Genomic DNA, 16,765 nt, shown 5'->3' with positions numbered 1-16,765 from the left:
TCACATAGCCTTCACCATACCTAGATATTGGCATGGTTTTATTTCAGTTAGCCTAATAGCTAGTTTGATTTGCATTGAGAGATGATCTTATGGAAAGTACTCCATGCCAGTCTCTAGGTATGGTGAAGGCTATGTGATGATGTGGGGTTATTTTAATTCCAAAGGCCAAGGGAACTTTATCAGGATGCATAGTATCCTAAAAAAATTTTTTTTTTAAATACTTAAAAATAAAAATCTACCTGCCTCTATGGGAATTTAACATAGGGGTGTACTCACTTAAGCACCATGTATTTTAAGAAAGAACATTTATTTATTTACGATACATTATTCATTCACAAAGAAAATTGGTGTCCTTAAAGGTTGGATTTTTCCTAATTTTTTTAAATTAAGGCATTAAGTTCAATTTCCAAAATATGATTTTTTATTCCTCTTTTTAGTCAACTTTAGCATGGGTGTATACACTTATGCATTGCACTGTATATATTTCAAATATATTTGACCTTTATTTAACCAGAAGAATCCCATTGAGATTAAGAACCTCTTTTGCAAGGGTGACCTGGATTGAACAAGGGTGACTCATAAAATTACTAAAAGTATTAAGTACTTATTTTAAATTTTCAATCATTTTGATTTTTAATGTACTTAAAGGTATAGTGGAGGATTTTCCTGAATTTTAGAAAAGAACCGCCCTCTCCACTTTTTGAAAAAATGCACATGCGCAACACTCTAACTTACCTGCTCCCGAGAGGGAATGCCTATTAAACGTGTGCACGAGAGAGAATGCATGAGCCTAGTTCTCCTCGTACCATTTGGTCATAAGACAAATTGAGATGTTTACCGTGTCTGCGTAGTGCGTGACTTGTGCCAGGGCTAGCATCGCTAATCATAACTTACATTAACTTTTACTAGCAGTGATTTTAAAAGGATTTCTCCACATAGCATGCCAAACTTTACCTGTCGAGTAGAAACTTCGCGACTGAGGCATCAGTGGGAAGCCCAACCTGTGCTTTTAGCGCACGCCAGCGTGTGAAATATTCTCACAAAAACACTGGTCTTGTTTCTTTCTTCAGAGGCCTGTCTCTTCTTGTACATACAATTCGTAGACACTTTTTCTCTTGCGACCCTCAGACATTTTGAAAAAACCTGGTGAGAACGGCGCGCTTCAATGAACGGCTGAAACCGTAGCTCACCACACATATACACCTGAAAGTACGCATGCGCAGAAAGCGAAAAACTACCTAGGGACGAGCACGTTAGACGGCCTTACGTAAACATATCACCAGAATGATTGACAACTAGGAGGACCAATAGTCTTGATGATCCACCCGGAAAAAGAAAATCCTCTACTATACCTTTAAATATTAAAAGTAAAAGTACTGATTGATATTTAATAATTTAATATTCTATATTTTATATAATCCTACTGTTTAAATTACCCGGGGTTGCTGGGTCTGACATCATGAATTATAAGGAATTATCAAGTAGCCAGCAATAGTCAGTTAGAAAGATTAGTGGATGTATATAAATATGTATTGATCTGAAAGTAGGATTAATTAACATTTATAAATATACACTCTCCTAAAGGATTATTAGAAACACCTGTTCAATTTCTCATTAATGCAATTATCTAATCAACCAATCACATGGCAGTTGCTTCAATGCATTTAGGGGTGTGGTCCTGGTCAAGACAATCTCCTGAACTCCAAACTGAATGTCAGAATGGGAAAGAAAGGTGATTTAAGCAATTTTGAGCGTGGCATGGTTGTTGGTGCCAGACGGGCCGGTCTGAGTATTTCACAATCTGCTCAGTTACTGGGATTTTCATGCACAACCATTTTTTAGGGTTTACAAAGAATGGTGTGAAAAGGGAAAAACATCCAGTATGCGGCAGTCCTGTGGCGAAAATGCCTTGTTGATGCTAGAGGTCAGAGGAGAATGGGCCGACTGATTCAAGCTGATAGAAGAGCAACTTTGACTGAAATAACCACTCATTACAACCGAGGTGTGCAGCAAAGCATTTGTGAAGCCACAACACGCACGTCGCACAACCTTGAGGCGGATGGGCTACAACAGCAGAAGACCCCACCGGGTACCACTCATCTCCACTACAAATAGGAAAAAGAGGCTACAATTTGCACAAGCTCACCAAAATTGGACAGTTGTAGACTGGCAAAATGTTGCCTGGTCTGATGAGTCTCGATTTCTGTTGAGACATTCAGATGGTAGAGTCAGAATTTGGCGTAAACAGAATGAGAACATGGATCCATCATGCCTTGTTACCACTGTGCAGGCTGGTGGTGGTGGTGTAATGGTGTGGGGGATGTTTTCTTGGCACACTTTAGGCCCCTTAGTGCCAATTGTTTCTGACCATGTCCATCCCTTTATGACCACCATGTACCCATCCTCTGATGGCTACTTCCAGCAGGATAATGCACCATGTCACAAAGCTCGAATCATTTCAAATTGGTTTCTTGAACATGACAATGAGTTCACTGTACTAAAATGGCCCCCACAGTCACCAGATCTCAACCCAATAGAGCATCTTTGGCATGTGGTGGAACGGGAGCTTCGTGCCCTGGATGTGCATCCCACACATCTCCATCAACTGCAAGATGCTATCCTATCAATATGGGCCAACATTTCTAAAGAATGCTTTCAGCACCTTGTTGAATCAATGCCACGTAGAATTAAGGCAGTTCTGAAGGCGAAAGGGGGTCAAACACAGTATTAGTATGGTGTTCCTAATAATCCTTTAGGTGAGTGTATATTATATTATATTATATTATATTATATTATATTATATTATATTAGGCGTAACATAGTCGTGACATAGATATGATTTTTCATTCACAATAATCAATCCTAAAGTTCAGCATTAACTTACTTTTCCCACCATCAGTCATGCATACACAAGTTCAGAGGATCTCTAGTTCTTGGCTCATTTTGAGTCTGATTTATTAACTCAGTGAATTGTTTGCTTTTGAAGAAATGTGTCAATGTGACTGAAGTAAAGTTGGCTAACATTACAGTGTGATGGTACTGATTTCATAAATAAATTACAACTAAATAAAGATACAAGTAAATTATCATAAATAAATGTGACTTGATTTGTGGTCCCTTTTAAGAAAAATCAGTGTAGCACAAAAGTCAACTTTAAAATAATATATATATTTTTTAAAACAATTCAAATGTATGCTCAGTAATTGATAGTGACAATTTGCACCCTTAAATTGTGCTTTTGTGCATTTGATCAAATATCGCTTTCGACCTCTGCTGAAGGAAATTTGAATAAATGATCAACCTGTTTGCTTTTGGTTCTTTCTTCCAGTGTCTGTGCAAGAGAGTCTTGAAAGGAAGTTTGGAAAGCAGGGCGGCCCCATCCCAATTGTTCCTACTGCTGATTTCCAGGCCCGCGTAGCTGTGAGTGTCCATATTTACATTCTTTGCCTTGTGTGCATGTTTTTCTTTTATGAATTAATAAATGTTATGTATCTTTTATTTATTTTTATGCATTATATTTTATTTATTCTTATATTAAATTTAGTTGTTTATTATTTAGTTATCTTTATTTATTAGCATAACCATTTCAAATCGTTTTAGTGAATTGTGGTAGCAGCAAAAAAAAAAAAAAACATTTGAAAAACGCACGCACACACGTAAGTACGTACGTACGTATGTATGTATGTAAAAAAATATATATATAAAAAATAAATAAAAATAAAATAAAAATATATATATATAAAAAAAAAAATTATATATATATATTTTTTTTTATATATATATATTTTTAACAACATCTGTACATACATATATATATATATATATATATATATATATATATATATATATATATAAATATAAATATAAATATAAATAAATAAATAAATATAAATATATATATATATATATATATATATATATATATATATACAAATATATATATATATATATATATATATATATATATATATATATATATATATATATATAATATATAATATATGACAGTGTGCTTTAGTGGAGTAGACATCACCTAAGCCACCACGGTAGCTGATTTCAGTTATACCAGATATTCACTTCACTGTCTGAAAAAACAAACAAAAACAAATTCAATTGATTTATGTACCTTGTGAACAAAGCCTTCGAGTTCTGTTTAGGACCAGCAATTCTTAACCCTTATGTCAAGTTTGTGCATTGATGTGATGTGTTTGTGTTTGACACAGGGAGCCTCTGAGAAGGACATTGTGCACTCTGGTCTTGCCTACACCATGGAGAGGTCGGCTAGGGTAAGCTATTTTTATGTCATTGAAGAGTTTTGAAGGCCACATGCTGAAGCTGACGCCCATAGAACCACTCAATTATACTGCCTGTAAAACGACAACAGGTAAAGCAGGAACCGCCCTTAACTCCCCCTCAGCTGCTTTATAACAGCTTTGTGTTGCCATGAAATGGTTCAAATATTTTTTTCAAAATGTTCAGCCCTCGCTTCAGGCCCATTTTACTATTGTTGATATGATCACCGTGCAAAGAAAGCCACCTCGCCCAATGCACAGATGTTGTTAATATTTATTGATGCAAACCTGTATTCATTAAGTAATATTTTCCTTTGCAGCAAATTATGCGCACGGCAAACAAGTACAACCTGGGCTTGGATTTGAGGACGGCAGCTTACGTCAATGCCATCGAGAAGGTCTTCAAGGTGTACAATGAGGCTGGCCTGACCTTTACATAAATTTCACGCAATTCCCTTTGCAAAAAGAAGACAAAAACATCCGTAAACCTCTTGATTTCCCCCCTCCACAACCCTTTTAACATATGAGAGTTTACTTCAGCCTAAACCCCCCATCTCCTCTATTATAACACTATCACACTGTCATATCTCAAATTCTCTGTCCTCGTGAGTTTGAGAGCTATAAAGTGGTTTATTCTGTTCTGAGGCTGCAAGTTTCACTGCTTTGCTGAATATGATGTGGTCTCAAAACAAACTGGCACCAATAATCAGGTTTCTCAAGTGTTTCTTGTTGTAACTTGTTTATTTTGTCCCTGTTTTTTTGTACTGATCTGTGGTAAACTAACGTGATCCTCTTCAAATGCAGCTGATTTTAAATGTCTGTTGATTTGTCATATTGGCCCTGGCTTCCTCTCTCCTCAAAATATCACTTCAACATGGTGCGTTTTTGTTCTCTGTCATGTTGCGGTAGGTTTTATCTACTTTATTCTTATTGTTCGGTGTTGCAAACCATTTATGGTTATTGCTTCAGTAGAATAAGAAGAGTTAAAGATGCCTTACACCTGTGAGCAGGAGTTTTATACTCAGAGAAATTTTCTGTCACTATAATTCATGTAATGCATCACAGAGGGAAACCCAGCCATGTTTAGCCTCATCTCAATGTTTTGGCCTAGAGATATAATGAAGTTCTAGCTAACGATGTGCAGTACATTTAGATACAGACTTTTTTTTGTATCCGAGGCAGTTCATTCCACATAACTTTTAGAGATCAGATAGTTGTTAGCATGCAGCTAATGCTAAACCTAGAGGGCCCGAGGCACTTGCACTCAAAGGAGAGCAGGAAGTTGCTCACCCAGCTTATCTGCACCCATATCTGGAACTGTTTTGGAAATTTATATTGCCTTTTTGTTGAGAATAAAACAACTGTCCTATATTTTCTGTTGTATTTTGTATCTATTTCTCAGTGTCACCATAATACTTACATTCCTTCATTACCCCATGAATGAATTCTTATGCAGTTTATTTTCACATTCACATTATACATCATAATTAGGATATCAATACATTAAAATATTTCATAATTCCAATAGTTATTGTTCAGTTTCTATTAAAGGTGAATGAACAGGCATTTGTGAAAGTGTTAGGTTCAGCAATTTTATGGCAGTATTTCAATTGAGTAAAACGGGTGAATTTTAACCCTTAAATGCATACCTCATTCACTACCCTCCACTACTATGATATTAGACTACATAGCCTATAATAAAAGATAATGAATTTTAAACCTGAACCATACATATTTTTATTCAAAGATCAACAGTCTGTCTTTAGTCTGGCACAAAAAACAACATTAAAGGTGAACTAAGTAACTTTTTTTACCTTATCTGAACAGCTTCGGAGTCATTGGAATGGTCGTTTCGCACCCCCCTGGTGCCCGTGAGCGGAAAATACGCATTTGCATCTTTGAGCCGGCGGGCCGCCGGCCGCCGTGTCAGGAAGTATCGCGTGATATCAGGTCTCGCGATGTAAACAATTGCTTTACGGCCAAAAGAAATCTGCTAAAATGCTGTCATTATTGCGCTCCCTCAAACCCGAATGAAGAAGACGTTTTAAAGAATGTCCCATCTGCTTTGATGTCGTTGATCTATAGCCTCTGGTGTCTGAGAATCACCAAAGAGTTTTTACAACAGTGTAGTCAAATATCTATTCCGAAGCTGTGGGGGGAGCTCTAGAGAGAAACCTGCGAGCAAAAAGCGAGAATACAGCGAAGAAATCCCGAAACTACTGAGTGCTGCTTTAAAATATGAACTCAAATGTCATTGTAAAAACAAAACAAAATCAATTGACTGTTGTTGTAACAGTGCATAAATCAGACCATTCAGGCTATAGCCTAACGTTAATAAGCCTTCTACCAAACTTATTTTTAACAACTAAATTGTCGGTAGATGTAGACAATGTAGATGTAGATGTAGAAAATGTCTTGTTGAATCTTGTTGACACATAACAGTAAAATACTTGGTGTTAAGGTTTGAATGGAAGCCATTTATGAAGAAGTACTTTAAATCAGCCTTTAGGCTATTAATTATTATTGCAGAGATGGGGTTTGGGGCTGGGTCCGTGGGACTGTTTCTGGGGATTCACTTATTTTGCCTACCTTTTGTCTTCTGCATTCTCCTTACCGTTGTCTCCTTTTCTTCCCTCAGACTTCCCCAGCCCCAAACCCAATCTCTTAAAAATGAATAAAGGCTATTCTAAAGTAGCCTACTTCTTCCTGCCTCTATGTATCAATGCTCATGTGTAGCCTAAATGGGTTCCATTCAGACCTTAACATTAAGTATTTTAATAAATATGATCTGCCCAAATGCACTATAAGTATATCCCTTTAACTAACCAACCAGTTCCTTAATAACACTTCCTTGATGAAGTGACATGATTTTGGTGGGAAAACAAAAGAACAACATCAGTGAGTGTTAGCAATAGATTTTATTGACTTTGTGATGTTTCTCTCATTTTAAAACATGACATCCTGTTTGACAAAATTACAGCAATCATGTTAAACATTTCAAAAGATGGCTAAAATATCTAAACGAACCTAAACCTGTTCAAACTCAATCACTTACTGAGCAATGGCTCTTAAATTCTTTATTTTCATCAAGCGTCCTGTTAATTTTATTGCCATTGTCTAAATAATAGTTAACTTATGTTCATAATTTTCATAATTTATTTCTGAAAGTGCTTTTTATACAAATAACTTAAAGTAAGTTACAGAGATCAAAATGGTACTGCAAAACAGATGTATACAGAAAATGATCTGCTTCAGACATTGCCTGTTTCTAGATGAAAAAATGTACAACTCCTGGAGGCATATATTATTCAATGCTGAAAGTTAGAATATAATTGCAGATGGATGGGGTCCAGTTAGCATTCAGCGATGAGTGAGATAGTGAAAGTCCATGTTTAAAGTATTCAGGTTCACTTCAACAGGCCCTTCCCAAAGGACAACGCCTGCTCGGCTGCCTTATTGGCTGCAGCGTCTGTAGCAGCTTTGCCGACCGCGCCGCTCAACATATCGCCAATGCCTACGCAGACACAAGGTATTGATCAGAGAAATTTCAACTGGATGAATATGATAGTGGAAGAGTTTAAGATTATCATCCCAATAGCTCCTTTTAAAAGAAAAGCAAAACATTACCTCCTTCCGCTTTCTGGTCTTTTGCGCCGGCTGCCTTTTTCTTGTCTCCTCCGATCATTCCTCCAATTTTCTCCTTGGCCACCACAGCTAATGAAACATTTACAAGAGTTAATGATCTTGTCTGTACATGTAAGGTAAAGTTAGCTGTAAATTACAGAAATTACTAGCATGCGGCATGCGCCACTTCTTGAAAGTTGGAACTAACTTACATTGGTTTTCAGGCATCAATTTCAAGTTAATGTGACCTTGCAATGAACAAAAAGATTATAAAATATGTTTCTGACTTACCAGCCTGGTCGATAATCTTGTCCACATTCTTGTCCATGTTTCGTGTTTGTCAGTCTGGAACTGTGTGTGTGCATCAGAGACATGCGTATTTATAGGCTGTTTTGTTTAACCTCTACACACACACCCCAAAGCATTAGATGAGAAACACCCTCTCAAACTCATAGCATTCTTTATCTCTGTCACTCCATGTCAACATTAAAGGAGCATTCAGAGCTTGGGAGAGTGTTTTCATCAACCCATTTAATTGCTAAAACAAGCCATTCAACTTCAACAGTAACCCCCTCAGGGTCAGAAGTATAGTGTTTGTATTGTTTTCAGGGCATGGCATCGGACACATTACTACTGAAGTACTGGATATACAAGCTTTCACTGTTGTTAGAGAATACAGGGTTGCGTGACTCATGAAGGAAGCAGTTGAAGAATTTATCATGAGACAAAATGAAGCCAAGCTGTTGGTGGTTTTACCATGATTGGTTCGGTTTTTGAGATTTACAGCATCTGGAATCATTTGTGATAATCTCTTTTTCTGTCTTATGCATTTTGATATTAAAAAAATGTGTTTGTTTGGTGTTTGTTTGTCAGGTTCAAAGGAAAAGAAACCCCTATGGGGTCCAATAGTCTGAGACGACACTGAAAATCTAGGATTCAAAAGTTGCATTTAAAGGAAAGCAATATTACAATATTAAAATCTAGGAATATATGGGTGAATTTAAATAATTTAACTACTTTGGTTGGAATATTATTGCATAAACTATTGCAATTTTTTTTAAAATGCTTTGCACTAACGTATAACATGAAAAGCCACACTTGTGACCACAATGAAAATCCTGGATTTAAACTTTAAATTAAGGAGATATTTGGGATTTTGAACAAAAAATAAAAAACTGTAAAATATTCAAGATCATTACTCGTTTCTCAAAAAAGCAAATTAGTGATATTGGCCACGTGAACTTCTTTGTGCCAAAGGTCAGATTTCTGCTGGTACTTTAGAGGAATACCATAGTATTACCATGTTAGTTGTCCAAAAAAACAAACAAACAAAAAAAAAAAAAACATTTTGAACCATGACATTTTTTGTTCATAATGACATGCCATGAAATAAAAATTCATTAAAGATATAGTTCATCCAAAAATGAAAAATGTATCATTACTCACCTCAGGTTGTTCCAAACCTGTATGAGTTTCTTTCTTCTGTTGAACACAAAAGACCATTGAGTATAGTATGTTTTCCCTACTATAGAACGACTGTCAGCTGTTTGATTGACAGCATTATTTAAAACATTTTCTTTTGTGTTCAACAGAGGAAAGAAACACACAGGTTTGAAACAACTTGAGGGTGAGTAATGATAACATTTTCATTTTTGGGTGAACTGTCCCTTTAACTGACTGCATATAGCATAGGCCAACCTGCCTCTCATTTATTTATTTATTATTATTATGTTATAGTTTCTTCAAAGCAGACACTATAGATTTTTCCATACATATGTTTACAGCAGCATTGTTATTGCTCTATTCAACAAATGTTCTCACTAAACAGACTCACTAACCAATAGTTTGCTCTGTTTACTGGGTGTGTACTGATGGATCCCTAAAGCGTGATGTCCTGAAGGAGTGGTGGATAATTGCTGTGGTGTGTATGAATGTGTTTTGGCTTGATGTCTGTTTGCTAAATAGCAGTTCAGATCTTGATCCTGCAGCGCTATCAAATAAAAATCTTTCTGTGCAGTTCATTACCCTTCAATCCCATATTCCACTGGCGTGATAAGGAAAACAATAGAATAAACAATAATTCATCATTTTAGCCCCCAAATACAGCCTGGCTCTATTATGTCTATTATGATCAAAAATATTTATCTGTAAATTATATTTAGATTCAGAAAATAAAGGCTAGTACACAGTTTCCATGTGAATTTAACGACCTGTAACAAGCTATTTGTTCCAACAAATGAAAATGCTAGAGGGTGTTTGGTGTGTACAACATTTAAACAAAAAGGCCTATACAAGTACACTAAGTGAGCTAAAGGCAAAGAACAGTGTAAGGTTTGGTGCGATTAACAAAAATAGGAATCATTTTCCTTTTTGTGAGTATAAGCACTACAAGGTTTGGCCAAAACAGAATGCAATAAAATATGTTGTATAATGTACATAGTGCACATCGCTCTGGAATACTTGATTCTGAATGATCAGTAGCAGTGTTCTTGATGCGATTTAGAGATGATAGACGGCAAACAATCATTGATGGCTGAGGAAATGACACAATATAAATCAATAACATATAAACCTTTGAGAGTATGTGTACAAATTTAGTTGTTATCTTGTGCAATATATAAATATAGATAAATATGTGCAAAATGTGCGAATATGTTATTTTAGCAGGGCAGTAGTACATAAAAATATCCTATAAATGTAGTATGGTGTCCAAATATATGCACTACAACTATTATACAGCTCTTTACATACCATATATGCAGAATCTGTAGGCTAGTTTATGCTAACTAAAGTGTTTAGGGTCCAATTCTCACTATTAACTAGTTGCTTATTAGCATGCCTTTTACTGGAATATTGGCTGTTTATTAGTACTTATAAAGCACTTTACTTAATCTAAAGTAAACGATGACACAATTTTCATTTTTGGTTGAACTATGCCTTTAATTCTACCCAATACCTAAACTTAACAACTACCTTACTAACTATTAATAAGCAGCAATTAAAAGTTTATTGAGGCAAAAGTTGCATATATATATATATATATTGTGACGTCATGAGAGGCTGCACAGCTCTAAGCGGGTCAGTTCAAGTAGTGCAAGGACACAAAGTTCAAATATAACCAAGGATTTTATTAAAGTTCTTGGGAATCAATAGAAACAGCGTTCCAAATTCAAAAGTGTAACTAAGGTTCAGGTTGGTCTTCAACAGTCAAAACTTAAACGATGCCTCTTCTGATAGTGAATTCATAATCCCGATTCCCTTAGGTAAGTAAACAGTCTTTTCCAACCTTACTTCAATCAGTGCTGCAGCCCGTGGCCAATTCAGCATTAAGTCCTTCAAATGTCTGGTAAGTATTTCCAACCTTGAGTATTCCTCGTGGGAACGATACTTGAGCGGTCTGGTCCTCCTCTGCAGAGACAACAACCTGAAGCTTGTCTCCCAAACCTCACCCTGACATTAACTGTGTCTCTGATCCTTAAAAAGCCCTTCAGCTCATCAGACTCTGATCAGTCTCAGGTGTGCGGGAATGTGGTGTATTGAGGGGTGGAGTTTCCGATTCCACCAGCAGATGGAGCCATAGCTGTTTGTGGTTGCAGCCATCTCAGGGGAATGTAGCGCCCCTCCAGGACACAGCCTCTCGTGACATCACACATCCCCCCCCTCAAGACCGACGTCCTCGTCGGGATGAAGGAGGTGAAGAAGGCGTCACGCCGGGAGAGGGCATCCGCATTGCCGTGGCGCTTGCCAGCCCTGTGGACAACAGAAAAGTTGAATGGTTGCAAGCTCAAAAACCATCTGGTAACTCTACTATTAGTTTCCCTGTTCCTGGCCATCCACTGCAGAGGGGCGTGATCAGACACCACCGTAAAACGTCGGCCCAGGAGGTAGAACCGCAAGGATTCCAGGGCCCAGGTTACAGCGAGACATACTTTTTCCACAGTGGAATAGTTCTTCTCTCTTGGAAGTAGCTTCCTGCTTAGGTAGAGAACGGGATGTTCCTCACCGTTATGTGCCTGGGCGAGTACCGCACCCAGACCCACTTCTGAAGCATCCGCCTGGACAATGAATTCTTTCTTGAAGTCTGGCGCCACCAGGACCGGACTGGAGCACAGAGCTCACTTCAAGTTGACGAAGGCTGCCTCCGCCGCAGGGTTCCACCTTACCATTCGTGAGTGGCATTTAGTTGTCAGTTCTGTTAAAGGTGTAGCTATGGTAGCAAAATCCGTAATAAAACGTCTGTAGTAGCCAGCTAGGCCCAAAAACGACCTCACCTGTTTCTTGGTGATGGGCTGTGGCCAGTCCTGTATGGCCCGCAACTTGGCTTTCTGAGGCTTGACCAACCCCCGTCCAATAGTGTATCCCAGGTAGTTCGTCTCGCTGAAGGCCGCACTTCTTTGGGTTAGCGGTGAACCCTGCTTCCCTGAGCGAATCAATCACAGCTTGCACTCGGGGTATGTGGCTGGCCCAATCTGGACTTTGTATGACCACATCATCCAAATATGCCGCTGCGTACCTCTTGTGGGGAGCAAGGACTCGATCCATCAAGCGTTGGAACGTGGCAGGTGCTCCATGGAGACCAAACGGAAGCTGGGTATATTGGTAGAGCCCCTCCGGTGTGGCAAAGGCCGTCTTCTCCTTGGACGCTGGGGTCAGGGGCACCTGCCAGTAACCTTTTGTGAGGTCAAGAGTGGTTAGGAAGCGAGCATGCCCTAAGGAGTCTATCAAATCATCGACACGAGGCATTGGGTATGCATCAAATTCAGACACTTCGTTCAACTTCCGATAATCATTACAAAATCGTACTGACCCGTCTGGTTTGGGAACCAGTACAATGGGGCTTGCCCAGGCACTTTGGGACTCTTCGATTACTCCCAGCTCCAGCATCTTCCTTACTTCCTCCTGAATAGCCACTTTACGAGCCTCCGGCACGCGGTACGGGCGCTGGTTTACCGTTTGGCCAGGCATGGTGCGTATCTCGTGTTGGACCACTTCCGTATGCCCGGGGAGGGAGGAGAAGACATCTCGGTTACGATCCACCAGTTCCAGGGCCATCTGCCGTTGATGTGGGGACAGGCTTGGACCCACCTGAACCTCCTCTCGCACCGGTTCTTTGGACTCTGTGGGGGGTAGACAGCTGAACAGCGCCTCCCTGGCCTGCCACTTCTTTAAGAGGTTAATATGATAAATCTGCTCAGGTTTTCTTTTATCAGGTTGCCTCACCTTGTAGTTTACCTCTCCCACACGTTCAATGACCTCATATGGTCCTTGCCAGGTTGCGAGGAATTTACACTCAACGGTTGGCACCAGGACCAGCACTCTGTCCCCCGGCTTAAACTCTCTGGGTTGAGCAGACCTGTTGTAGGAGGCTTGCTGTTGCCGCTGAGTGGTCTCCATGTGTTCACGCATCATGGGATAGATGGCCTTCATTCTCTCCCTCATGGCCCCAATATGCTCGATCAGGGTCCGCTGTTGGCATGGCTGCTCCTCCCAGGCCTCCTTGGCAATGTCCAGCAGTCCTCTGGGTCTGTAGGAAAGCAAGAGCTCAAAGGGTGAAAAACCAGTAGAAGACTGAGGTACCTCTCTTACCGCAAACAGTAGGTATGGCAGCAGCTGATCCCAGTTGCGCCCATCTTCCCCAACGGCTTCCGCAGCATGGATTTTAGTGTTTTGTTAAAACGTTCAACCAACCCGTCCGTCTGGGGGTGGTAGACTGAGGTTCTCAGCTGTTTGATCTTCAGTAAAGCACAGAGTTCTCTTATCACCCTGGACATGAATGGAGTCCCTTGGTCCGTCAATATCTCCTTTGGGATTCCCAGACTAGTTGAGAGAAGGAACAGCTCCTTGGCGATTTGTCTGGATGTAGCCTTCCTCAGCGGGATGGCCTCAGGATACCGGGATGCATAGTCCAGGATGACCAGAATGTACTGATGCCCCCTGGAACTCTTCGGTAAGGGCCCAACTATGTCCAGTCCAATCCTCTCAAAAGGAGTTTCGATAATGGGCAAGGGAATGAGCGGATTTCTATATGTGGGCTTTGGCGCCACCTGCTGACACTCAGGGCAACTACGACAGTAGTTCTCTATCTCTTTGTGTACTCCTGGCCAAAAGAAGCGTTGCATGATTCTTTCCTTAGTCTTCTCTACCCCTAGGTGGGCCCCGAGCGGGTGCGTGTGTGCTAAATTGAGTACGGTGGCCCGATAGGGCTGTGGTACGAGGAGCTGTTCATGCACTTCATCATTTTTCTTTACTACCTGATACACTAACCCCCGGCTTACTGCAAAATGGGGGTAAGTAGGGCTTGTCCTATCCCCTAGCACTACTCCCTCTAACACCTGCACATTTCTTAAGGCATTTGTAAGAGTGGGATCTTGTAACTGGGCTGTACCATACTGGCCTGTGAGAGGGGGAAGCTCTTTGGTGCTTTGGACATCTTCCTCACTGGAGACCGGAGTACTTTCCTGGGCCATGTTTTCTTCTCCCGTGTCTGGACCAGTCTCTGTGTCAGCCTGGGCACCTGCCATCCCCCTCCGCTTCCGTGGTACACGGACTAGCCTCTCCTGAGTCTCTCTCCACAGCGGGTGAAAGGCTGGGCAGTCTCGTCCAATTAGGACAGGGACGGGTAGGGAATCAACCACACCCGCCACCGTGAGTATGGTTCCCCGGGTAGTGGTCATTGTGAGTTCAGTGATGGGGTAGTCTCTGGTGTCTCCATGGACACAGGAAACTGGGAGGACTTTCCCTGGGGTCAGACACGATGGACCCACCAGGTCCTTCCGCACCAGGGTGACCCGGCTACCTGAATCTAGTAAGGCCTCTACGTCATGGTGATTCACAGTCACCGGGCAGGTGGGGGGTCGATCTGGGGTGCCATCTATGACTCCCACAAGCGAGGCAAAACGGTGGGCGGGTGGTGAGCTGGAGGAATCAGCAGTGGGCATAGGTTCATCCGCCGGTTTCCCACACTGCCAGGAGATGTGTCCCATCTCCCCACACCGGTAACACTGCCGGGTTTCGCTCTCCCGGAGTATTCTTCCTGGACCCGGCTGGTTTCTGGCTCCCCCTGGAGCCTGGACAGCTCCTAAAGTGGCTGGGTTGGAAACCTTGGGGTTCTTTGGACGGGTTCCTCCCGTCTGTGGTGAGGACGCACTCGTGGGCTCTTTTCTGGAAGCACGAAGCATCTCTGCAGTGGCCTGGTACTTTTCTACAGCTTCCACGGTCAGATCGGCCGTGGTCAAGGCCTGTTGACTGATGATCCGTTTCGCCTCATAAGGCAGGGCCCTTAAGTAACGATCCACCACAATGGCCTCCACTACCGCAGCTGCCGTATTCTTCTTCGGTTCCAGCCATTTCCGTGTGATCCGGACAAGTTCGTGCATCTGCGCACGAGGGGGCTGGTCTGGTTGGAAGGTCCAGCTGTGAAAGCGCTGGGCCATACCAAATTTGGTGAGCCCATTTCTGCTGAGGATCTCAGCCTTCAGGGCATCATAGTCAGTCACCTGGTCAGGGGCCAGGTCCCGGACAGCATTCAACGATTCCCCCGTTAGGAAGGGTGCTAACAGTCCAACCCACTGTGCCCTGGGCCAGGCTTCCCTAGTGGCCGTGGCTTCAAAAGCATGCAGGTATGCCTCAACGTCATCTGTGGCCCCCATCTTGGATAAGAAGTCACTTGCCTTTATTGGGCGGACACTCCGGATGGCCATCTGTTTCTGCAGCTGCAATTCCTCTGCCTTCAGAAGGTTGGCTCTTTTTTGTTCCTCCAAGAGAGCCACGTTCGTTTGCATTTGGGCTTGCTGGCCAGCAATAAGGGCTTTCAAAATTTCCTCCATTTTGTTATGTGGGGGGCCTACGGCCAATTTGGAAAAGTGGGCAATTAAATTTTCAGTGTCCTCCTCTGACATGCACTATTAATGCTTGAGCTATGCCCGCATTCTCCACCAAATGTGACGTCATGAGAGGCTGCACAGCTCTAAGCGGGTCAGTTCAAGTAGTGCAAGGACACAAAGTTCAAATATAACCAAGGATTTTATTAAAGTTCTTGGGAATCAATAGAAACAGCGTTCCAAATTCAAAAGTGTAACTAAGGTTCAGGTTGGTCTTCAACAGTCAAAACTTAAACGATGCCTCTTCTGATAGTGAATTCATAATCCCGATTCCCTTAGGTAAGTAAACAGTCTTTTCCAACCTTACTTCAATCAGTGCTGCAGCCCGTGGCCAATTCAGCATTAAGTCCTTCAAATGTCTGGTAAGTATTTCCAACCTTGAGTATTCCTCGTGGGAACGATACTTGAGCGGTCTGGTCCTCCTCTGCAGAGACAACAACCTGAAGCTTGTCTCCCAAACCTCACCCTGACATTAACTGTGTCTCTGATCCTTAAAAAGCCCTTCAGCTCATCAGACTCTGATCAGTCTCAGGTGTGCGGGAATGTGGTGTATTGAGGGGTGGAGTTCCCGATTCCACCAGCAGATGGAGCCATAGCTGTTTGTGGTTGCAGCCATCTCAGGGGAATGTAGCGCCCCTCCAGGACACAGCCTCTCGTGACATCACAATATATACATATACATATATATACATATACATATATATATATATTATATATACATACACTATATATATATATATATATATATTTATATATATATATATATATATATATATATATATATATATATATATATATATATATATATATATACACTGAACAAAATTATAGATGCAACACAGCTGAATTCAAAGATCTGAGACTTTTTCTATGTACACAAAAGGCCTATTGCTCTCAAATATTGTTCACAAATCTGTCTAAATCTGTGTTAGTGAGCATTTCTCCTTTGCTGAGATAATCCATCCACCT

General features: G+C 40.9%; 1 protein-coding gene across 1 annotated transcript in view; it reads left to right on the top strand.

Moving 5' to 3' along the window:
• Positions 1-5,663, top strand: part of glud1b (glutamate dehydrogenase 1b) — a 20,013-nt gene extending 14,350 nt beyond the window's left edge. Inside the window, exons 11-13 of the mRNA XM_081392315.1 lie at positions 3,329-3,420; positions 4,224-4,286; positions 4,613-5,663. Coding sequence (XP_081248441.1) covers positions 3,329-3,420; positions 4,224-4,286; positions 4,613-4,732 — 275 coding nt within the window. The 3' untranslated portion in view covers positions 4,733-5,663. The remainder of the gene's footprint in view (positions 1-3,328; positions 3,421-4,223; positions 4,287-4,612) is intronic.
• The last annotated feature ends 11,102 nt before the right edge of the window (positions 5,664-16,765 follow it).

Source organism: Scardinius erythrophthalmus (assembly GCF_964197995.2).
Source record: "Scardinius erythrophthalmus genome assembly, chromosome: 18".
Lineage (NCBI taxonomy): Eukaryota > Metazoa > Chordata > Actinopteri > Cypriniformes > Leuciscidae > Scardinius > Scardinius erythrophthalmus.
Note: the sequence above shows the minus strand (reverse complement) of the source record. Positions and strands in the feature narration are given on the sequence as shown.